The sequence below is a fragment of the Notamacropus eugenii genome, chromosome 1 (assembly GCF_028372415.1).
Source record: "Notamacropus eugenii isolate mMacEug1 chromosome 1, mMacEug1.pri_v2, whole genome shotgun sequence".
Taxonomy (NCBI): domain Eukaryota; kingdom Metazoa; phylum Chordata; class Mammalia; order Diprotodontia; family Macropodidae; genus Notamacropus; species Notamacropus eugenii.
The window spans coordinates 258321702-258344936 of record NC_092872.1 but is presented as its reverse complement, the minus strand read 5'-3'; the positions used below and the strand labels follow the sequence as shown (position 1 = coordinate 258344936).

The 23235-nt window shown below is 46.6% G+C and overlaps 1 protein-coding gene across 5 annotated transcripts; it reads right to left on the bottom strand.

Moving 5' to 3' along the window:
- Positions 1 to 331: 331 nt before the first annotated feature.
- Positions 332 to 22199, bottom strand: TBATA (thymus, brain and testes associated). Of its 5 annotated transcripts, none has more exons than XM_072628686.1 (10): positions 22063 to 22199; positions 20835 to 20890; positions 17685 to 17914; positions 14646 to 14810; positions 10597 to 10688; positions 8802 to 8957; positions 6829 to 6910; positions 5526 to 5691; positions 3441 to 3493; positions 332 to 894 (listed from the first exon to the last, which is right to left on the bottom strand). In XM_072628686.1, exons 1-10 carry the CDS (start codon positions 22126 to 22128, stop codon positions 827 to 829), a joined length of 1134 nt encoding a protein of 377 aa, XP_072484787.1. In that variant the 5' UTR covers positions 22129 to 22199; the 3' UTR covers positions 332 to 826. The 5 variants fall into 5 exon arrangements, with proteins under 5 accessions (XP_072484787.1, XP_072484789.1, XP_072484786.1 ...); XM_072628688.1 differs by having other exon boundaries at positions 8802 to 8960; positions 14646 to 14711; XM_072628685.1 differs by having other exon boundaries at positions 8802 to 8960; positions 22063 to 22198.
- Positions 22200 to 23235: the final 1036 nt, after the last annotated feature.

The following is a 23235-nucleotide window of genomic DNA, read 5'->3' as shown; positions in this document are numbered from 1 at the left end:
CCAGAGTCTGTCCCAGGGTCTTCCGGCAAATGAGGCAGCTCAGGAGACTTGGAGTAGGAAAGGTCTGAGTCCACAATCTTCCTCAGATACCTGCCTTGTTTTCTCTGGGCTTCAGTTTCCTCATTTGTAAAATGAGGTGGTTTGGGCTTGGTAACCTCTTAAGGTCTCTTCCCTGGAGAAGGAAATGGTAAACTACTCCAGGACCTTTGCCAAGAAAACCCTAAATGGGGTCACGAAGAGTCAGATACAACCAAAAATGACCAAACAACAACAAAATTGTCTCTCCCAGATCTAATTTTATAATCCTAGGAAAAGTCTGAAAAATCCTGGTTAAAATTGAAGAAGGCTATATATGCAGCTAGAGGTGGGAATGGGTGGGAGGCTGGACCAGAGAGTCATCCTCCTTCACCCAGAGCTGACCACCTGCCCCAGTCTCAGTGGCCAGGGCTCCAAGACAGGGGAGAAATGTGTTCTAGGCTATACCAGGGGAAAATGGCCTCAAGGCCTTTGGCCTCCTTGGGACTTATGGGTGTAAGGGAGGACTGGCTGCAGGTAGGGCTGACTCTGCCTGGACTTATGTGGGTGGAAGTGAGGATTCTTCAAAGGAGATCATCCCCTCTCCTGGAAAAACCACTCAGAGCGCATGGCCTAGGGATTGTGGGTCAGCAGTGTCATCTTGGTAAACCAAAGACAACGTATTTTATTATACAAAGACTGTCAGGCAGTCACCTGGAGGTAGCTTGTCACTCAGAAGAAGCCCCAGCATCAAGCAGAAATGACCTCGCAGGGGATGCCTGTGTAGACAGGGGAGCATTCTGGGGCTCAGTTACATTTTCTTCTTTCTGTCCTCTGGATTTTCACATAACTGTAGAACCTCAGCATTACCGATACATTCTAAGAAAAGAGAAATGGTGCCAGGAAAGGAACAGAAAGGAAGGGGAAGGAGGAGACTGCCCAGTGTCCCCAATCTCAATGCTTCCCTTGAGTGTCCTCAATCTCAATTACTCTTGGTTCAGCAACTTACTCCCTATGTGACCGTAGCCACATAATTTCCCTTTTCCAGAACTTGGTTAAATAAAATAAACTAAAAGGGTTGAACTACATCCCTTCTAGACCTATATCCTAGGATGGGATTGTGTGACTTTGAACCAGTCACTCTTCCACATTGGGCCTGGGCCTGATTAACTTTCTTTCCCACGATGCTTTGGCATATTTACCACATGGTTGCCCTGCTGGTCAAATCTGTTTGCCTGTGACAGATTCAGATACAAAAGAAAGTCTGTCTTGGCAGATATAGAAAGGCAAGGCATTTGAATGGATTGATCTAAACTGGGAAGGGGAGTGGGACCCAGAAGAGACCTCACAGATGACCTCAAGCTAGAGGGAGGCCCCTTCGTTCCCTAGACATCAATCCCTACCTTTATCAATCAAACAACATTTCTTAATTACCTACTGTGTTCCAGGCACTGTGCTAAGCCTTCAAGTTGATTCATTTATCTCTTCAGGGAGGCAGGGGGCCCTGGCCAGCCAACCTCAGGAGTTGTAAGTCCAGGTGCCATTTTAGAATGGACATTGACAAATGTCATTGGTAATCAAGCTTTGGGAGGGGGCTGTAGGAGGTAGTTTAAAGCATCTATTAAGCACTTACTATATGTCTAGAACTCTTTATTCTAGTTCATTCCTAGAAACCATGCTTTATAAGGATTCAGTGAGAGAACCTGAGAGAGTTAGCCAAGTATTTGAAGGGCTGTCCTGTGACTGGGGGATAAGGCTCGTTCTGCCTTGCCCAAGAGGACAGTACTAGGGCAATGAGGTGATTGAATGGGGAGGGTCACTACAGAGAGGCAGATTTAGGCCCATTGTAAGGGACAATTTCACAGATTAGAACTGTCCAAAAGTGGAAAGCTTTGCCTTAGGAGGTAGTGAGTTTCCTCTTACAGTAGGTCCTCAAGAATAACTGGGTTGTTGGGGTTGGTGCAGAGAAGATTCCTGTCAAGGCATGGGTCAGGGTGCATGAATTCCCTTCTAGGGTGTTTCCAGTCTTGATTAAATGGGGTTGGTGTGAAGGATACTCCTTTGCTCTTCCCATGATTAATAATAATATTATGAATAATTAATAATAATATTAGTAAATCTAGGCTGTCCTGAAGATAATCCACAGGGACCAGACTAGCTTTGCCCTCTTCTGGTTCCTGCAACCTTTCCTGAAGGGGTAACCTACTGGCCCCCAACATACCAGGAATGGGAGAATCCACCGTTCAGTACAGTCACATTCTCCTTCTCCAATACACACACACACACACACACACACACACACACACACACACACACACACACACACACACACACACATACCCTACCCCCCCCACTCCTCAATTCACACACACTCTTTCTCCATGCCTAATAATAAAGCTGTTCAGGTGGTCCCAGTGAAAATGACAGAGATCCATCGGGGCTGAGTTGTCTTCTCCTGTAAATCTGGAGAGTGGGGTGTTTGGCCAGGTCAGGGCAAGGGGAGAATTTCCATAGCTAACATCTACAACTCTGAATCTGTTCATCTGGGAAACTGATGAATGGTAAGGTTCTCTAACAAGATTCTGAGCTTCTTGGCAGGAACAGGAACTGCATCTCTTCTCTCAAATGTAATAATGGCTAGCTTTTCTAGAGTGCCTGAAGGTATGCAAAGCACTGCACAAGTATCATTATCTTCTCCATTTTACAGATGAAGAAACTGAGGCACAGAGTGGTGCTGTCACTTGCCCAGGATTAATCCTGGTTCGAAATCTGGTGCTGTGACACTCTGTGACCCTGTACAAAGCCCTTTCCCTCCCTGAATCTCAGTTTCCTCATCTGAAAAAAAATCATATCATCTTTGGCACCCACACCTCATAGAGTTGTTGTGAAAATTGAAGGAAATTAACGTGTTAAGTAGAGTGCTGGGAGAAATTTCAAGTGCTGTGTAATTATCAACTGTTGCCCCAGGGAGGCTCGGGCACACAGAAGGGGCTCAAGCTAATGCCACATATGAGAGTGAGGACAGTCCTACCCTTTTCAGAAGGAGTCTGGAGTCCCACAGGGAATAGGCTGGTCTTTAATTTTGGCACTATTCTGTTCATTCACTATTTGGTAATCCCTGGGGGAGGAAGGGAGGCACCGGAGCTGGGGGCAGCTCTGGTTTGGAGCCAAACTGACTTCATCTTGCAGATACCAGGCCCTCTAGACAAGGTGGATGGACAGTCTGAGCTTTGGCTTGGAGGGAGGGGGGCCCGGCTTGACCAGACCTTTCAGGGTTTAGGATCTCAACGTTGGGATGGGAGGCAGGGATGGCCACTGTCAGGGGACTCCCTAGTGTCGGACTGTTCTCCTGGCCCCTTTAATACCATAACCACAGAACACAGCTTGAGAAATGTCTTTAGAATTTTGAATGGAATGGCTTTTACCTGGTTTTTCATGTGGTGATGCAGGTTTTGTCTTTGCTTTTGGTCCATTTTGACTGTAACCAAACATAGAGAAGTCTGTTATTGACATTTAATCAGTTAGACATGGAATAGGAGTGTGTGTGTGCGTGTGTGTGTGCACGTGTGTGTGTGTGTGTGTGTGTGTGTTCCTGTGCTGGGCTGTGGATTCTCCCATTCCTGGTATTTTGGGGGCCAATGGATTATTCCCCTTCGGGAGAGGCTGCAGGAGCCAGAATAGGGCAAAGCTAGTCTGGTCACTGTGGATTATCTTCAGGACGGCCTAGATTTACTGCTGTTATTATTGTTATTACTAATAATCATCATCATTCGGCAAAATTTGATCCCAAGAAATCTGGAGGCTAATTGTAAAGAATCCTTGGATCAGAGATAAAGACAAACTCCAGAATCCCTCAGTTGGAGAGAGGCTAGCCCCAGATTCCCAGTGATTTAAAAGAGGCCTGGGTAGCCAGCTAACGTGACCAAGAATCCCCTCTGACCTTCCTGACAAGTGGTCATCCAGCCTTTGCCTGAAGACCTTCCCTAAGAGGGGCATTGTTCACATCTTCCTGTGGCAGTCTATTTTACTTTTGTATAGATTTCATCATTAGAAAGTTTTTCCTTACATTAAAACTAAATCTTCTACTTTTGAAACTTTGTTCCTCTACTCAAGAGCCCTTGGGAATTCCAAGCATTGGGCAGGGGTAGGACCTTGAGGATTGTTATGTCAATGATATTACAATGAAAGTCAACACTGATGGGGTGGTACGGTATGTACCTCCAGGGGAATGACATCTGTCTCTGTGAAAGTTTTAGGGATGGGACAGAACCATGACTGGAGAGGGTAACTAGGGCTCTGCCCCAGTCTGCCAACCTTCCAGGAGATGGAGCCCAAGTTCTCTTTTCTTTTCCTATTGTATCACTTCCTGGTTTGTGTGTGTGTATGTATATATGTGTGTATATATGTATATGTGTGTATAAAGATGTATGTGTATATGTGTGTGTGTATGTGGAAGATCACAACTTTTGTTCCATTGTGGGTCTGTTGCAGAGGTGGGAGAGAGACTTTCTTCTGTGCCCTTCCTTCCAGGAGTTGGCTGTCACTGTACTATTCCCAACCAGGGTAGATCTTCTTCCGAGTATCACCCCCCTCCCCCGGTCCCTCTAATCTTTGCTACAGGTACCAGAATTCCTGGTTATGACTCTGGGATGGAAGATGTTAAAAATATGACTCAGTGCAGATGAAATTCCGTATTTCTTGGAGAATGGGGGAATGTTAATTGTTCCCTAAAATAACAAATGATAACTGAAATTTATATAGCACTTTAAGGTTTGCAAAGTGCTTTATAAACATTCTCTCCTTTGAGCCTCCTTGGGCACTATTATTAAACCTATTTTATATAAAGGGAAACTGAGGCTCAGAGATATTCAGTGAGTTGGGCATAAACACACAGTGAGTCAGCATTAGAGGTGAGATTTACACTCGGGTCTGTCTTAGCAACTAGTTATAATTATGTAGGCAGGTGAAACATTTAGATAAATTCTGCTCAGTTCAAGTGCCTTGCTCTGCCTGAAGATCTCCAGCTGCTCCCCTTTTGGAAACATCCTAAAATGAATTCCTGTTCAGGAATCAGGGGTTTGGCCAGACAGACTTTGGGGTCCCTTTTAACTGTGGCAACTTGGAATCGCAGGACTTGCTTTAGAATTCTGACTCTTCTCTTTGCTCCTGTTGACCTTGGACAAATCATGTAACCCCTTTGGGCCTCAGTTTCCCTCCGTGTAAAATGAGGGTTTGGACCTGGATTCTTTAAGCATCAGCCTTACCCACTTCACAAGATCGGGGGGGAGGTTAAAAAAAGGAGGCCTGGGCTAAGGCAGCTTCAGAGGAGGGAGCTATCCGCGATAAGCTGTGGTACCTTGGGAGGGTCTCTTCCCATTTCTGGGCCTCAATTTCTTTCTCTAAATGAAAATCATTGGACTGGATGATTTCTAAGGTCTCACTAATTGGAACTGTAATGATTTGATTACACTCTGGTACCTCTATCCAGCTAGACCCGAGGTTTGGCCTACCTTTGTTTCAGACTCCTCTGTGGTATCAGGCTTTGGCTGAGGAAGGGTGGATTGTTGGGGTCAGTAGACCGAGTTGTCATGATCTTCTCCTCTGGGAAGGATATCAGAGTTTCGGGTATCAATTCAGCCACGGCCGTCTGGAGGAGGCCCAGGACTAGGTCCTTTTCTGCAATGAGGGTATATGAAGGTGAGTGGGGGGCAGTGGGAAAGGGGTATGTGTGTGTGTGTGTGTGTGTGTGTGTGTGTGTGTGTGTATGCATGTGCAGTGGTCATTAGGCCCACCCTGTCCTCCCTCCCTGGTCCTCTGAACCCATCTGTACAGGTACTCAGCATCTAGGTGAGTTCACCTTCTTGGCAGTCCCATCTCTGGCACAAGAGAATTTGGGGCTGGCCTAAAAGAGAGAGGTCTTCTTTTCTTTCTTGTGTTGGCTCCTCCGCCCTTCTCTTTCCTCTCTCTCTGCCCCCTATAGGACTAGAAGTTAAGGCTGTTGACAGCCGGGGCACTAGGTTATTACTTTTCATGCCCACTCTTTGTCAAGTGTTCACCTTTAGGTCTCACTCATTCACCCCCACCGCCTCCCATGAACCCTCCACCTCCATAGCTGAGACTGCACCTTTGATGCCTTCAAGGCTCACTTTAAATGCTGCCTCCTACATATTTGTCTTTATATCTCCAATGCCTCAAGCATTACCAGATTTTTTTCTTTTTTTGTCTAGGATCTGTGTTTATTTTTGAACACTGGACCTATTATTCGATGTAGGAAACTCCCTCCCAATGCAGACCCAGCACCTGCTGTATCTCAGATTTCCTCAGGGGACTCCGAGAAGCTGAAGAAGGCTTGCCTAGGGTGACCCAGCCAGTATCAGTCAGAAGGATTATTCAAACCAAGGTTTTCCTGACTCCAAGAAAGGTTCTCTGTCTTCCATATTACAATGCATAATGCTTGTCTAATGGAATTGAATGTGTGGAATGTGTCTTGAATGTCTTTCTGGAGCAAATGTCCTGTATTTCCCAGGTGCCTTTGAGTTCTCTTTGTAGTCTACTTTCCCATGACAGCTGAAGGCTCTTCATCTAGTGGCCCCTTGCTCTGTGAGGTTCTGATGGGAGGACCATGAGGGATAGAGAGGGGCTCATGCTTGGTGAAAGTCTGGGCCCTGCCCAAGGGCTTCACACAGTTTGAGAACCTCAGGGTTTTAGCCCCTTAGAATGAAGGACTGTAGGAATCATAGAATTTTAAGAGCTGGAAGGAACTTTAGAGACCACTTGACCCAATGTGTCCCCTCTCACTCTGTAGGAACTTACCCCTTGGGCTAGCTGAGATCAGCCAGTACTGGATGGCAGTCAGAGAGTCTGTCTGTAGGATTTGACACAGCAGTTCCAGGATCTGTTGGCAGAAGAGTCCAGTGGGCAGGTCAGTGTGACTGAACGCATGAGCTCACTTGATCATGGGGATCAGAGCTCACAGCTATAGTTGAGCGTTCTCCATGCCCTTACCATGGCCCCGCCTGCCATCTCATCTCCAGGAATACTTGAGTTGCTTGATTATCCTGAGTACTAGAGATGTCCATGCCCTTTCCGTTCCCCTCTAAGGTAGGTAGCCTTTGCTGTAACATTAGGTTCAGAACTGGACAATCAAACCTGAATGTATATGGCCCTTGATGAGCAAAGGGTTGTCAGATGGTGCCATGCGAGTGAACAAGGAGAACTCTTACTCATCCCCATCCCCAGGCGTAAGACAGAACTGCATAGAATTGAAATGTTAAAGTTGCTATTTTAGCTCTCTACATTCTTGGGGTGACTCCATTTCTTTCACCTTTCTTGATATCAGCTAGAAATGGGCCTGCCCCACTAGGATGTCCTCCAGGTGCTGCACCCCACCCCTGGGGCTCAGGTCTCATCTTCATTTCAGGGTGAGGAGGCAGGGAGGGTCAGACCCCTCCTAGGGCCACCATATGGTAACCCCAGCCTCAGGGCTCCACATAGAAGCAATCTCCAATTTCAGAATCCTTGGTATAAGGTTCTTTGTTGGAGGGGGAGAGTCAGAAGTCCATGTCTCAGAGTCAAATTCTGTTGAGACATAGTAATGGGTCTATTTTTCCCGGTAAAATCATGAAATGGAACGAAGGTGAATGGGTCTCTGCCCATTATGGAAACCTACCTCCTCCTCAGCTCAGAACCTCTCCCTACTAAAACCTATTCATTCCATTTCCCTGTCTCCTTACGGCCCTGCTGGGTGTGTGTGTGTGTGTTTGTGTGTGTGTGTGTGTGTGTGTGTGTATGTGTGTGAGAGAGAGAGAGAGAGAGAGAGAGAGAGAGAGAGAGAGAGAGAGAGAGAGAGAGAGAGAGAGAGAGAAAGAGAGACAGAGACAGAGACAGAGACAGAGACAGAGACAGAGACAGGGAGAGAACTAAGAGGTTAGTTTGTGTTGAGGTATAAATGTCTGATGCCTTCCTAGATAAATATACACATTTAGCCGGGGCCCTACGTGTTTTATCCACTCCAGTGAGTGAGCATCCAGAGAACTCGAGGGACTGCTGAGTTCTGGGTGAGTTTTAGCCTGATCTAACAATGGCCAGCTCCTATTCTGCTTGGGAATTTCTAGTATGAAGATGACAGTAATGACAATGATGATGACAGCATTTATACAGTATTTTAATGTTTGCAAAGCATTTTAAAACATTATCTCATTTTATCCTTGTTACAAGCTTGAGAGAGGTAGGTGCTACTATTACCTCCATTTTATAGATGAGAAAACTGAGGTTGAGAGAGGTGATTAAGTGACTTGCTCAAGGTCACACAGTTAGTAAATGTCTGGGGAAGAATTTGAACTCACGGCTTCCTGACTCCAAGTCCAACACTATTATTATTTATTATTAAAATGTCAGTGTATGTTATGGGCACCAGCCAGATACCCCTACTCCCCAAATGTAACTCCCTATCCTCCAGTTATTCATCATTAGAGCTTCATTCCTTTGACTTCGAGTCCATTTTTTCCCCTTCCCTCCTTTTAAAAATGCTTTCTGAAAGGTTCCTAGGGAAGCTGTTTACCACAAGGACCTCAGGGATGAGTTAATACATAGCTGGGAACAAGGACAAGACACAGGATTGGGAGGATTCATTTTAAGGAAGGCTAGCCCCATTTGGGACAAATACTCAGCTCTGGTTACAGCTGTCTAGTAGATAAGGACTGGGCTTGTTGGGAGAGCCAGGGCCTCCTTGTTTGGCTCTGGAGCCAGCCTCCAGAGGCCTTCTCCTCCTCACCTCTCCCACTCACCAGTAGCTCTTGGTCCTGGACCACAGGTGTCATGTCTTTACTCTGAAGGCTGTCTCTGTGGGAGGTTCGGGGGGCTCGGCTCGTCATGGTCCGTATGTAGCCTGGTATGAGCCTCCCTGTCTGTGATGAGTACTGAGCCAGCCTCTCTGTCTCTTCCTTCTGATAGAATGACATATGGTCAATCCTGGGAGGGGTCTCAGATCCCCTCCAGGTCAGCCCGCCCTATCAGAGAGGATAATATTGAGGGCCAGCGAAGGGGAAAGGGCTTGATCAAAGTCACCCAGCTGGTGGCAAACCTGGGACTCTTCTGGAAGAGACTCAGGAAGAGGAGCAAGAGGTAGAACCCAGAAAAAAGATTGTTCTCTTCCTTACCTTTCTTTACTCAATCAACAAACACTTACTAGGTGTTGAGTCAGGCTTCTCCAGCCTGAATTATATTATATTCTCTGCCCTTTCTCTACTGCCTCATTCTACCCACCTCCTCTTCAGGACTCAGTTGAAGTCTTTCCTCCTCCAGGAAAGTCTCCATGACCTCATCCCACTCTGAACACCCTCTCCCTTTAGAATCTTAGCCGTACAACTTCAAACATGTTTATGAAGAGCCTACTGTGTGCAAGACTTGACAGTTATCTTCCATGGCTTCACCTCTTTATATCTTTTATGTCAAACATGAAATTGTAAGTTTCCTGAGCACGGAGACTTGTGGGGGTCTAATGGAAAGAGTGGGGGATTTGGGGTTGGAAAAGCATGGTTTGCAAAGATCCCAACTTTAAATGCCCATGTGACCTTGAACAAGCCACTTAATGTCTGTTTCTCTGTAAAATGAGAGGATGGGGCAAGCCTGTGGCTTGAAGGAAGGCTTGTGTGATCAAATGGATAGAGAGGGAGAGGTCCCTCTCTTGTCTGACCTGGAGAACCCCACTTCCAATGCTCTACCTTGGGCCAGCTGCTCTGGTATAGGAGAAATGGGACAGCAATGGTCTCTCCTCAAGCAGAGGTCAATAAAGTTATGCTTACTTAAGTGGTCTTAGGGTCTTCAGAGACCTCAATTCAAGGCCTATTATTCTTACTAACTAGACTCCTGACCCTAGACAAATACTTTCTCCTCTCTGGAGTTTCTTCTGTAGAATTAGGGAATTGGACAATTCCCTAAGGTACCTGTAATTGTATTATTATTTCCCCTCTTATACAAATGGAGAAACTGAGGCTCATAAAGGTGAACTGATTTTCCCTGGAGGATTGAACAGCTAAGTAATAGAGGAGCTAGGACCTGACTTCACAACTTTTGATGTCTAGTTTAGGTCAGCTAAGAGGAGGCCAATTCCAAAATCTCTCTACTGATGGTCTTTATTATATGATGCCATTGCAGAGAGGGTGGGATAGCAAGGGACCAACGCCCTCTTTTTCTTTAGCCCTAAATTGCTTCCTCCAAATCCTTCCCCCAGTTCTGCCTTCACATGCCTCCCCTCCCCCCAGCTGTGTCTTCACCTACTCCTCTCTAACCAGCTCTGGTCTCTTGGCCCTTCTTTCCCCAACTCTTTCTCACCTCTCTCCACCTTCCCTTTTCCCTTCCCTTCCTCCCCTTCCCAGCAATGCTTTCCTCTCCTCCTCCAACTCTGTTCTCCTACTCCCCTCCCCCAGTTCTGTTTTTCTCTCCCTCCCTTTCCCCCAACTCTTTTATTATCATCCTCCCCTTCCTCTTCTCTCTCCTTCCCCTTCTCAGGTCAGTTCTTCTTCCCCTTCCTCTCCCTAGCTCCCTCCTCACCTCCTCTGCCCCAGTTTAGTTCTCACCCACCTTTTTCTTCTTTACTTCTGCTTCCTTGGAGAAGGAAGTCACCTTGGAGGTCAGTTCCTTTAGCTCCTCTTTCCAGACATTTGACAGTGAGCCTGAGAGAAGAGGTAAGGTCAGGGGACAGGGAGTCGGAGTGCTAGGAGGAGGGTTTCATAACCTAGGATCTGTCAGGATCTCTGGTCTTTGAAAGTCTAGTGGCAGAAGCCTTCCCCTCCCCTCCCCTCATCCTCAAGTTTCTCATGCTGGGAAATAGAACTGTAACTAAGGTGGAGCAGGTGGGGGTTTGGACCATAGTGACAATATCTAGGGGATATTGCTTATTCCCTGGGGTGGAGAAGGGGATGGGAAAACATTGAGTCCTCCCCCAGCAAACCAGAGCCTCTGTCCCTATGCTTCGACCGACATGTCACATGGCTCCAAGGAAAAGGCAGAGGAATCAGGTTGGCAGGGGCAGAAATACAGGGAGAAGGGGGAAAGGGAGGGAAAGGGGAACTCTGTTCTCCAACCCCCATGAATGAACCATATTTAGGCTATTTCTTCCAGGACATGCTTTCTCCTAGCTTTGTTGCCTCTGCTCACACTCTCAATGCTCTTCAGCTTAGCCATAGCTTTGCTCAGCCCCCATTCCCCTCTGCCCTCCCTTCCCACTGTGTCCTCCTCTATGGCGAACAAACTCTTCTTCATCCTAGATCTTCATCGCTGACTTCTGGCTTTCTTTTAAAGACACCACACTTCCTGGCCCCGTCTCCCTTGCTGGGCTGCTGGGCTATTCCTTCTGTCACAGTCTCTAACACTCAGAGCCAGGAAGAGAAGGGGGCATACCTCCTTGGTCGACACTTCTACTTTTAGACCCTCTTTCCCCCATCTTCTCTCAGCAGCCACCTTCCCTTCCTGACTGTAAGTCTGTCAGTAAGTTTTTATTAAAAGCTTATTCCATGTGCCAGGCACCAGGCACTGTGCTAAACTCTGGGGATACAAAAAGAGGCAAAAGACCATCTCTGTCCTGAAGGTGCTTATAATCTAATGGAGGAGACAATAAGTAAGTACAAACTAATTATATACAGAATGAATTGGAAATAAACAACAGAGAGAAGAATTAGAATTAAACTAGAATCAAAAGGGTTTGGGGAAAGCTTGCTGTAGAGGCTGAGTTTTTTTTGTTGGAACTTAAAGAAAACCAGGGAAACCAGTAGGCAGAAATGGGGAGGAGGGGAGAGACTATTTCAGGCATGGGAGAGAGGCAGAGACAAGAGATGAAATGTCTTGCTTCTGAAACAGCAAAGAGACCAGCATCACTGGATTAAAGTTGGAGAATAAGGTATAAGAAGACTGCAAAGGTGAAGGAGGAGATGGGTTATGAAGGACTTTGGATATGAAAGAGAATTTTTTATTTACTCCTGGAGGAAACAGGGAGTCACTGGCGTTTATTGAGTAGGATGGTGACATGGTTGGGTCTGTGACTTAGGCTGGCTGAATGAAGGATGTTTTGGAACAGGGAGAGACTTGTGTCAGGTAGATAGACCAATAGGTTATTGCCATATTCCAAGTGTGAGGTGATAAAGGCCTGCACCCAGGGTGGTGGTAGTATTAGGGAAAACAAGGGGGCATATTCAAGAGACTTTGCAAAGGGAAGATTGACAGGTTTTGGCATAAGACTGGATATGGGACAGGAGAATGGGAGTAAGAGACAATCAGTAGGGGATGATACCTAGGTTGTAAGCCTGGCAGGATGGTGGAGGATGGTGTAAGATGGTCATGCCCTCTACAAGAAGAAGGAAATTTGGAAGATGGGAGGGTTTCTGGGGAAAGGTAATGAGTTCTGTTTGGAATATGGTGTTTACTTTGAACAAGATGTCTACTGGACATCTGGTGTGAGATATCTGAAGAGCATTTGGAGATGCAATATTGGAGGTCAGCACTGAAGTTTGGGCAGGGTGGATCTGAGAATTGTCAGCACAGAGATGGTCATTAAATCTATGGGATCTGAGGAGAGCACTAAGTGAAGTAGTATAGAGGGAGAAGAGAAGAGGACCCAGGACAGAGCCTTGGGGGCCATCTACTGGTAGAAGGTGTGATCTGGAAGAAGATTCAGCAAAGGAGACTGGGAAGGAGCGGGCAGATAGATAGGAGGAGAACTAAGAGAGAACAGTGTCCTGAAAAGCTAGAGAGATGAGAGTATCAAGGAGGAGAGGATAATAAGAATGTCAAAGAAGACTGAAGATGGAGAAGAGGCCACTGAATTTGGAAATTAGATCATTGGTAACTTTGGAGAGAGCAGGTTTGGTGGACTGGTAAGGTTGGAAGCTGGATTACAAGGGGTTAAAAAAGAATGAGAGGAAAGAAAGTAAAGGCACCTTTTGTTGATGGTTTACAAGGGTAGAAGAGATGTAGGATGATAGTTACAGGGATGGGAGGATCAAGTGAGGGCTTTTGGAGGATGAGGGAAATGTGGGTCTGCCTGTAGGCAGTAGGAAGGGTCTTGAGAGACTGAGGGGTTGGGGGATTGGAGGTTGTGGATAAAAAGTAGGGTTTGGTTTGGGAAGGCAGGAGGAGAGGTGGAAAGTCATTAGATTATGGTCAGATAAAGGGGTTTCAGAATTCTTGAACATGGAGGGGATGCATTTGTGCATGATGGCAAGATCAAGGATATGACCAACTTTGTGTGTGGCTGAGATGGGAGGGGGTGAGGAAGTAAGTCATGGAAAGTGAAAAAGTCAAGGAATGGAATAGCCAGGGTGTTTGAGGGACAGTCAGTATGCATGATAAAGTCATTTTGCTTAAGGGCAGGAGTTAAGAGAAAAGAGAAAGATTATGAGCCAGATACTGAATTTATTGAAGAAGGAAGGAGTGTATCCTGGAGATCTGTAGAAAACAGCAACTAGGATTTTGATTAAGTGGAAGATGTAGATTGCATGGACCTCAAAGGAGTGTGATGGTGGGGAGATCCTGGAAGTGGCAGTGGGGACTAAGGAATACTCCAGCTCCCCTGCTTCTGCCAGTGAGCAAAGGGGAATGAGTGAACATGCAGCCAGAACCGGAAAAGATGTCCAGAGAGCCTGTGTCATTGCAGGGAGCCAGGTCTAGTGATTGTTAGAATAGCGGGAGAGGAAAAGATTCCAGAGGCACAGTGCAAGAGATAGGTTGTGTTTGATTGGAGTTTTGGAATGGGAGGGTTAAGGAGATGGGAATAAGAAACCAGGTGCTAGGGGATAGGGAATGAGGTTTGAATGATGACCTACAGGGGCAGAATCACTGAGATGTTTGTGTCTATGCTATTGTCTCATCCCTTAACCTCTCTGGGCCTCAGTATCCTTATCTCTCCCATAAAAGTGTTGGACTATATAGCCCTAAGCCCTTCCTAGTTGTAGATGTATGACCTATGTTTTATGGTCTTGGTCCCTCTCCACTTGTCTCTTCAGTGTCTGCCTCACAGTCTTTTCCACCCTGATCCCTTCCCTTTTGTGCCCCCTGGACCCCCAGCTTCCTCAAACTCTTTAGCTTTTCTTTTGCCATACTGGGATAGGTTATACTGCTTAGACCTACGCTGCCCCCAGTATCCATCCCCAACTTCAGTGAAATTTTCCCTGGCTTCAGAATATCCAATTATGGATCCTAGGAAGGACTTTTCATGGGAAGTCAAAACTTCCTTCTTTTCCTCCCTGTCCCATCTACTTTTTAAAAGTAAGAACAGGAGGCAGGAGGCCAAGTACATTCTGCCTGTCTCTCCCTTCTATCGCAACAGGTTTTCTCTCCTTTCTTTTTAAGAAAAGGACCAGATATTTATGTCTTAAAGAGAGACTGGGAAAGATGAATGAAGGGAACTTTTCTGAGGATACTGGATTTGTAGAATCCTACAGACAGGTTTGGGGGAACAGAGAAATCCTGGACCCCCCCCAACTATACAACTTCTCAGCTATCACCTTGTAATCTGACCTCCTCATTTTCTTCCTGCATGAGGCAACCCTTGAGGAAATGGGAGACCCACCACAAACTCCAGATCTGGGCAAAGAGATATCCTGGACATGTCTCTGAAGGGCTGCCCCTGTACCTACTCAGGGATAAGCGAGGTTCCACAAGGGACTGCGGGTCTCCAATGGGCATCTGGACTTGAGGTATTCCTAAAGTGTTTATGGAGAAATTAAGGTTGGATCCAGATAGAGGCGATGAGAGGCGAGTTATGTTGTCTTTAACAATGCAAATTGGATTCCCAGAAAGATCTGCCAAGGAGAAGGGAGATGTTGGACCAGGAGGTGAACTTCAGCTGGGGAAAAGTATTCATTTTTTCCTTCGTTCTTTCCTTCATTCATCCATTTATAGGGACAGAAACTGAACCTGTGATTTCATTGGTATAAAGACACCTGGATAAGGAGTCTAACTTTACCAGTGCATGTTTTCACTTTCTCTGAAGCTTATAGATAATTGCTAAAGTGCTGAGAAGTGAAGTACCTTGCCCAGAATCACACAACCGGTCACAACAACCAGTCTGTGTGAGGCAGGACTTGAAGAGACCTCTTCTAGGCTCCCACATCAGCTCTCCATGAAGCTACTTCTCAAATTGGCAAATAAGGTTAGGATATGGGTTATTCATTCCCTTACTGAATGTCTATTTATTCAATTCAACTAGATTTATTAAGTGCCTACTAGGTGCCAAGTACTTCTGTGCTAGGCACTAGAGATACACAAACAAAATGAAAATGTCATAGATTGTCATAGGAGGAAAGTGTAATGGCTACCAAGTGTCATAGCACCCTAATCCAGTCCCGTCATTTTACAGAAGCCAAGACTTCATCCCAGGGAGGTTGGCCAAGTGGATCACCTAAGGTCACATAAGCACTAGTAAATGAACAAAAAATGCACTTAGTAAGCACTAAGTGCACAGTCCTAGGCAGATCTCTGGGTATACAAGTGGAAAAGCTAGTACATCCTCGTCTAGGGATTCACATTCAAATAGGAGGAGGAAATGAGTAGCAGTTCACATCAGAGGCTGCTTGGATCTCTCTTTTGTCCTCATCAATCAATCAACAAGGGGGAGACCTGGGGCAGGGCAGTAGCACAGCTGTCTTTAAAAGGGCTGCCATTTTTAAAGTTAGACAAGAGGGTAGGGATCAGATCCTGTGGGAGGAGGGAGGAACAACCTGCACACATGTAAGAGTAAGGGTGACTCAGGCCCCTCCCCTTCTAGGACCCTGACCTCAAATAGTCCAATACTGGGTTAGATCCCAGAAACGTCGGTGCCTTTCTCTGACTCATGGCTCAGCCCCGCGTGGCTCCAGGAAAATCTCCTCTTGTGCTCCGATAGCTAGGCTTTCCTTGAAAAAGAGGTCCCTGGCACTCAAGGGCTAATGTGGGTCTCAGACATGGGGCAATGTTTCTTTTGCACCACTGGAAATGGGGATGGTGCCAACAACTCCCAGGAGCCCAGAAGCAAGTATAGAAACACAGAGGGCAGCCAGAAAAATGAGCCATCAGTTTCCTCCTCGGTCCACCCTCCTTCCTGAACTGAACCTGAAGTTGCTATGGAGTTAGCCCCAACATTGCACTAAAATGTCTTTCTCCCAGAGTTCTTTTAAGTATCCCCAGTGGCAATCTAAAGTTTAGAATTCCCTACTTAGATCAATGGAACTGACTCTCTGCCTCCACCTGGTGGTAGCATATGCAAATATCAAGGACAACTATTGAGGGGAAAGAGGAGAGAGAGGTCTTGGGTTCAAAACCCCCCTCCGCCAAACACTCTCCGTGGGGCTGTGAAAAAGTCATTTCCCCTCTCTTGGATTCTCATTTGTAAAATGAGAAGGACTTGGATTAAATGGCCTCTAAGGTCTTTTCCAGCTGTAATTTAATTATTCTGTCATCTAATTATCTTTAAAATGGGGTTGGAGGTAAGGTGGGGGGTTGGGCTGGGTCTAGACGACGAGTCTGGTCCCTTCTAGCTCAGAATCTGTGATCTCTGGGGACGAAGGAATGGAGATTCGGGGAGCTCCAAAACAGGGCGTTTCCTCCTCTGCAAATATGCCATATGCCAAAAAAATCTCATGTCCAGTCTCTCCCTCTATCCCTTAGAGTAAAGGAGTAAAAAGCAATTTCTAAGGTACTTTCTGAAGATCATCTATTTTTACTATGCTATTTGGATGCAGAAAGGCGGAGGAGCATCTGAGGCTTCTTCTAGCCTGAGAAAACCTCCTTGAATGTTATTAATAAATAAAAGCTGACATTTACATACAGATTTAAGATTTATCCAGTACTTGGCAGCCACTATCTCGTGGGATCCCCACAATTCTTAGAGGTAGACAGTAAACATGTTTGCAGTTCTTTTTCACAGGCAAGGAAACTGAGGCACAGAGAGGTTGGGAAAAAACACAATTCTTATTCATATTCAGGCAGGATTGTGGGTCCAAGTCTCCTGGCTTCCAGTTCTGACTTAAGACTTTCCTGTCTGACTTAGGACTCCGGATTGCTGGTTCCCCATCCCTTCTCTCAACTTTCATGCCTTAACTTCTCAATATTGTATAGAAAATGGAGGTGAATCTAATGGTTGGAGGATTATGCTGCTGAGGCTTCTGCTTGAGATGTACAGGAAGAGCCAGTTGGATTTTGGGATTTCTCCTTTGATAGGGATTTGGGGGATGGGATGGGGAGGGAGCAGACATGGCCTGAATCTGCTAGGTGGCCTAAAAGCTTCTGGCTGTGGGGAATTCCTCTAGGCAAGTAGGTAGTACAGTGGCTAGAATGCTTGGACCTGAAGTCAGGAAGATCCAAATTCAAATCTTGCCTCAGACACTCTGTGCAACTCTAGTCAAGCTACTTGGTCTCTGCTTGTCTCCGTTTCCTCATCTGTAAAATGGGAATAATAATTATATCTACTTCCCTGAGATGTTGAGAGGATTACATATTTGTAAAGTACTTTGAACACCTTAAAGAGCTATATAAATGTTGATAGCTGTTATTATTATTAATTTTTATTATTACTTCCAGTTTGGGGAGAATCATGTCCTCTCCATGCCTGTATCCAGACACTCTGATACTTGTCCCCTCCCCCTTCCTGTTGTCTTTTTCTTGTTTCTCCCCCTCATCAAAACTGCTCTCCCACTTACCTTGAATGTGAGATATCCGATGGGGATGAGGATTGTGTCTGGAGAAGAAAGCGTTATGACTGAGTTGCCCAAAGCGAGGGGTGCTCTGGGACCGAGACCGGCTGACCCTGGGCCTCTCCAGGAGGCAGATCTCTGCCTTCTTGGGAGTCAGCATGATTTCCTTTGGTCTGCTGGTGCTGCAGCTCCTAGGCTTTCTCACTAAGTCCTTTCTCAATGTGCTGGTCTTGGCCCTGAGATGGATGGAGAAGCAGAAGGAGAAGGTGGTTCAATACCTCCAAACTGCACCCTTGTGATGGGACTCAGGATCACGGACTATCAGAGCTGGAAGGGGCTTTCGAGATCACCTTGTTTGATCTTCCCATTTTACAGATGAGGGCACTGAAGACTGGGGAGGTAGGTGAGAGCCTTGCCCAAGGTAGCACAGGTAACTGGCACCAGAAGTGAAATTTAAACCAAGGCCCTCTGAGGCCAGATCCAGCCCTCCTCTGGCTCTAACATTCTGCCTCTCCCACATGCAATCACTCCCTAACAGAACGTTAGCTCTGGAAGGGACCCCATTATTCTGCGCAGGAGAAAACTGAGACTCAGAGTGAGGAAGGGACTGGCCCAGAGTCTTATGAATGGGATTCAAACCCAGGTCTCCCACCTCCATATCCCAGGTTACTGGGAGAGAGTTCCCACTTGACCAAACCCAGAGATCATCTCCAAATTCCAGAAAGTGAAAGTTGTTAGCACTTACCTGCTCATCCAAATGGGCAGGGATGGAGGGATGGTCATTTAAAGGGGAGGTAGAAGGGGGGTTGGCGGTCCTAGGGACAGGGGGAAGGGGACTTCCCATGGGCTGAGGTTGTGTGGAGAACAAACTGCTGCTACACAAGCAGAAACCTGGGAGCGTGTGTAAGACCATCCCCAGAGACAGAACTGGGCAGGGGCCCAGCATCCTCCCCCGGGGCCAGAGAAGCCTTGGCCTTTGTTTCTCTAGTGAAAGCCCGTCTTTCTCCGTTCTCTTAAGGCTTGCAAGGTGCTTTCCCTGTCAGCTGAGTGGGGGCGGGGCACAATAATAGCTATCCCCATTTTATAGATGGGGAAACAGAGTGAGCTCAGGGTGGGGAAAGTAATTTAGAAACATAGCTCCAAGGCTGGAAGGAACCTTGGGTCACTTAGTGCAGTCTTCTCACCTTACAGGTGAGGAAAGTGACTGGCCCAAGGTCACCTAGGGAACATTCATTTGGCTGGGGGTAGGGAGTAGTGTTACCGGGTGGACAGTCTACCCTGATTAGGAGCAGGTGTGTGTGTGTGTGTGTGTGTGTGTGTGTGTGTGTGTGTGTGTGTGTGTGTGTGTGTGTGTGTGTGTGTGAAGAGGAGTGGTTTAGGTCGTTTGGGCAGTGGAAAAACTTCTGCCTGCCTGTGGTACAGTGGAAAAAGCTTTGGATTTGGAGTCTGAGGACTTGATTTTTACCTCTGTGACCTTAGTCAAGTCACTTGACATCCTTGGGCCTCAGTTTCCCCATTTGTAAAATAAGGGGGTTGGCCTAGCTGGCCCCTGGGGCTCTTCTAGCTCTACAGTTTCCACCCTCTGACCCCAGAAAGACTCAGGACAGAGCAGGTAATGACGTCAGGAGGATGGAGCTTGTGGAAGTTTGAGTCAGGGCTTCATGTTGACCCCCTTCCTGGCCGGCTCCCAGTTTCTCTGAGTGGGGAAGCCTTGGACATCACTTGGACAGGAAACTTCTCCTCCCCCCCACCTGGAGTCGGATCCAGGCAGGCTTCCCAAGGGCAGCAGGCTTCTTGGGACTCATTGGTAACTTTCAAGGAGAGGCTCTTCACTCGGGTCTCTAAGATGCCCCAAACTTTCCTGACTTCTGGCAGTTGCTTCCAGTCTTCCCCATGCCTAGAATGCCCTCCCTCCTCACCTTTGCTGGTAGAATTCTTGCCCATCCCTTAAAGTCTGCCTCAGCTTCTTCCTTCTTCTGCAGGTTTTGCCAAATTGTTCCACTCTGTCAATAATGAACTTTCCCACCCACCCCAATGGCCTTATGGGGTGGGGGGAGGCATTTCCACAGTGGATCAAAGAAGGCTGGCTTCAGGGGCAGAAGGACTGGTGTTCCAGTCTTGCCTCTGAACACTCAAGTTGTGCTTTTCTTTTCAGTGATTCCGGGCCACTCTCAAGACTAGGTGCTGCTAATGGGTATTGGTAGAGCGAGTTTTCCCGATGGAAGTGTTTTATGTTCATCTAATCACAGTTCCAGAATGTGCCCTTGTCCTGGATTATTGTATATCCTAGTTATATCGATACAACAACCAACATGCAACAATTTACAGAACCACCACCAGAATGTCATAGAAAACAACCCAGATAGACTTCGAAACTCTTTAAGACTATTGTCGCCTTGGCATTGGAAGGGACCTTCGAGTCCGGCCCCAGGTGTGTATAGATTGATAGAATCATTCATCTAGAGCTGGGAGCAATGTGGGGGGCCTGATTTTACAAATACGAATACTGAGGTCCATAAAGATAAAGTGACTCAGCCAAAATCATGCAAGTATCAGAAGCAGGACTTGACCTGAATGTAGCAAGCTTTCCTCTGTACCACTTGACCTTCTGCTCATCAAAGCATGTTGCTAACCTCTTGACAAAGAGTGGTGGACTACAGGTGAGGAAAGGGGCTTGTCTTGTCATACATGGCCCAATGTATGCATTTGCTTACTTAACCATATTTATTTGTGGTAGGGGTTGGTTATTGGGAGGTGAGCACCAATAATACATCTTTCAAAACTCATCCACAAATATTCAAGAAATCAGCATAAAAGGTACCAACTGGACCAGATCTGGAGGAGGTTCAAAGCTTGGGTAAAACTCAATGTCTGCCCTCACCAAGCTTATAGTCTAATATCTCCTCTAAAGTGTGTGCCTCCTCCCGCAGCTAGTCCAAGGATGCAACAGGCCCATAATACCCTCGAATTAAATTGACCTGAACTGAAGGGTTCTCATCCTTATCTCTAGTGGATAGTCATGCCCCATTGGGGTGAGGAATCATGAAGAACCTGGCTACAATTGAAACCTCTTTTTGTCCTTAACTGCTCTTCTCTCCCCATCCCTTCTCACATCCCACTGCCTGTCCTGGTCACTTCTTATGGGGGTCAACTTACTGTATTTGAGAATGGTCCAACATGTCAGTCTTAACTTCTGTGGTTATTTCAGCATTCTAAAACAAGACCAAGTGGCAGTTAATATCAGTGTCTGAATGAGACAGAGAGAGACACACACACAGAGGCACGGAGATAGATAGACAGAGATAGAGACAGAGAGGGAGGGAGACAGAGAGAGAGAAAGAGAGAGAGAGAGAGAGAGAGAGAGAGAGAGAGAGAGAGAGAGAGAGAGAGAGAGAGAGAGAGAGAGAGAGAGAGAGAGAGAAATCCAGGAAAGACAGAGAGACAAAAACAAAGAAAAAGACATATAGTAATTAAGGGTGAGAGAGAGATGGAGAGACAGAAAGACAAGAGAGACACAGACAGAGACAGAGATTGGGATTGGGGAAACCTCTGGGGGATGGCCTGAAGCTTAATCTACTTCTTGAGATAACTCCTTGAGGTCAGAGACTGGGGCTTGGAGAGCCTCAGATAGCTTCAGGACTGAGCCCCTGCCTGGAGAGGGCCTGCTCCAACTTCTCAGTTTGGCACGACTGGCTTATGAAGCCAGGGACTTCCCAGGGAAAGTCCCAGAAAGTCCAGGCAGACCCATGGCCAGCAGCTTCCTCTGCTCTTTCAGAATCCCCTTCCCTCCTAACATGCTCTCCTCCCCATTCTCTCCCTGGTGGTTTTCCACACTTGGGGAGGGCTCCTCTCCCCACTGAGCTCCTTTCAGTCCCCCTGACTCTCTGCTGGATAGGGACCCTAGTAACTGCTCTGGGACATCGGGAAAGAATGGACAGAGAAGGTGGGTCCTACCGGCTCAGACTCCCAAGAGAGAGCTGAACACTGGTCTGAGATCTGGAGGGAAAGGGATACATATTTCAGGGTTGATTGATAATCTGTTTCTCTCACCATACTTCTTTAGTTTCAAACTTCTCCCAGCCCCACTGCCTTCTTCCTAAGCACCAAATTTGGGTAAAAAAGGAGTCCCATGTTTTAGACTTGCAAGGGACTTTAGAGGTGGTGTGGTCTACCTCCTTCATTTTATAGAAAAAAGAAACCAAGTCTCAGAGAGGGTGAGGGGCTTTCCCAAGGTCACACAGCTGGCGAGCAGGGCAGCTGAGATTCCACCCAGGAACCAATCTAGGGTTCTGGGTCTCATTGGGTAGCCACGTTCCTGCCTCCCTCCTAGCCCCATTGCTCAGATACTCCTCTCCAGAAGGGGAGACAGCAGCACCCCCCAAACCTGTCCAGGGGCTTGACTCCTCGAGCAGATCCCTAGATTCATGGCTTCAGCTCTCAGTTCTACCATGTGGGCAATACTCCCTTGGATGACCAGAGCTGAGGGAGAACGCTGAAGTCACCAGAGGTTCTGTCCAGTCAGAGCTTTTGCATTGTGACTTTCTACATTGTGGTTGCTAGGTTACCTTTCTCCTCTGTAATCTGCTCTCCCTCATCAATTCCTGGGGTCCCCTCCCTTCCCTAGATTACCTTTCCCCACACCTGGATACCGAAGATTCACTCTCCTTGCTGGGGGTTCTTCAGAGCCCTCTCGACTTCCTGGTTACAAGATCAGTGGGAGGAAATGGAGACAGGAGGCAGCCTGGAGTCCTAGGAGAGATGGGGAAGGCTGAAATCAGTCAGTTGGGTGACAGAGAAGGCTGTGGGAATGGTCTTATGACAGAGAACTCTGTCCTTCTGTCTCTAGACTTTGTTTCTACCTGTCTGTCTCTGTTTCAAAGGATAGTGTTGGATTTGGAGTCAGGAAGACTTCAGTTCAAATCTGGATGATACTGGGCAGGTCATTTAACCACACATAGCCTCAGTTTCCTCATCTGTAAAATGGTGATAATAATAGCCCTTTCATCCCAGGAATGTTATGAGGTTTAAATGAAATAATATATGTTATTGGTAACTCTTAAAGGATTCTTTAAATGCTGGCTTTAGCTGTTATTTGGGCTGAAAGAGGTCTCCTGGTCCAATTCTTTCATTTTACAGGTGAGGAATCTTGGGCCTAGAGAAGTTAAGTGACTGTGCAAAGCCATACCGATATTGTGTTTCAAAGATAAAATTTTAACCCAGGACCTCTGACTCCAGAACCAAGCATCTTAAAAAAATCCCTAAAACAACATGGATATCCTTTCCTAATGACTCTCTCTCTCCCCCACTTCAAATAGAACCTTGTAACAAAGAACTATAGTGAAGCAAAAGAAATCAATACATAGGCTGTGTCAGAAAATGTAGACCTCATTCCTCACCCAGGGTCCACCACCTTTCTGCCAACAGGTGTCAAGCATTGATTAAGAACCTACCATGTTCTAGGAGACCTAAATGGAATATGAGTCTCTTCTGATAAAATGGAAGCTTCCAGGGGACAGGAAATGTTTCAGATTAGTCAAATTAGAGCTACCTCACCCTG

Excerpts from the sequence above, each read along its gene's own strand:
- TBATA (XM_072628685.1), bottom strand. The coding sequence starts at position 22,128 with ATGGTAGAACTGAGAGCTGAAGCCATGAATCTAGGGATCTGCTCGAGG. Across the intron at positions 3,494-5,525 it reads CAGAGGAGTCTGAAACAAAG|TCAAAATGGACCAAAAGCAA; the intron begins GTAGGCCAAACC and ends GTTTGGTTACAG. Across the intron at positions 895-3,440 it reads ATCACCACATGAAAAACCAG|AATGTATCGGTAATGCTGAG; the intron begins GTAAAAGCCATT and ends CTCTTTTCTTAG.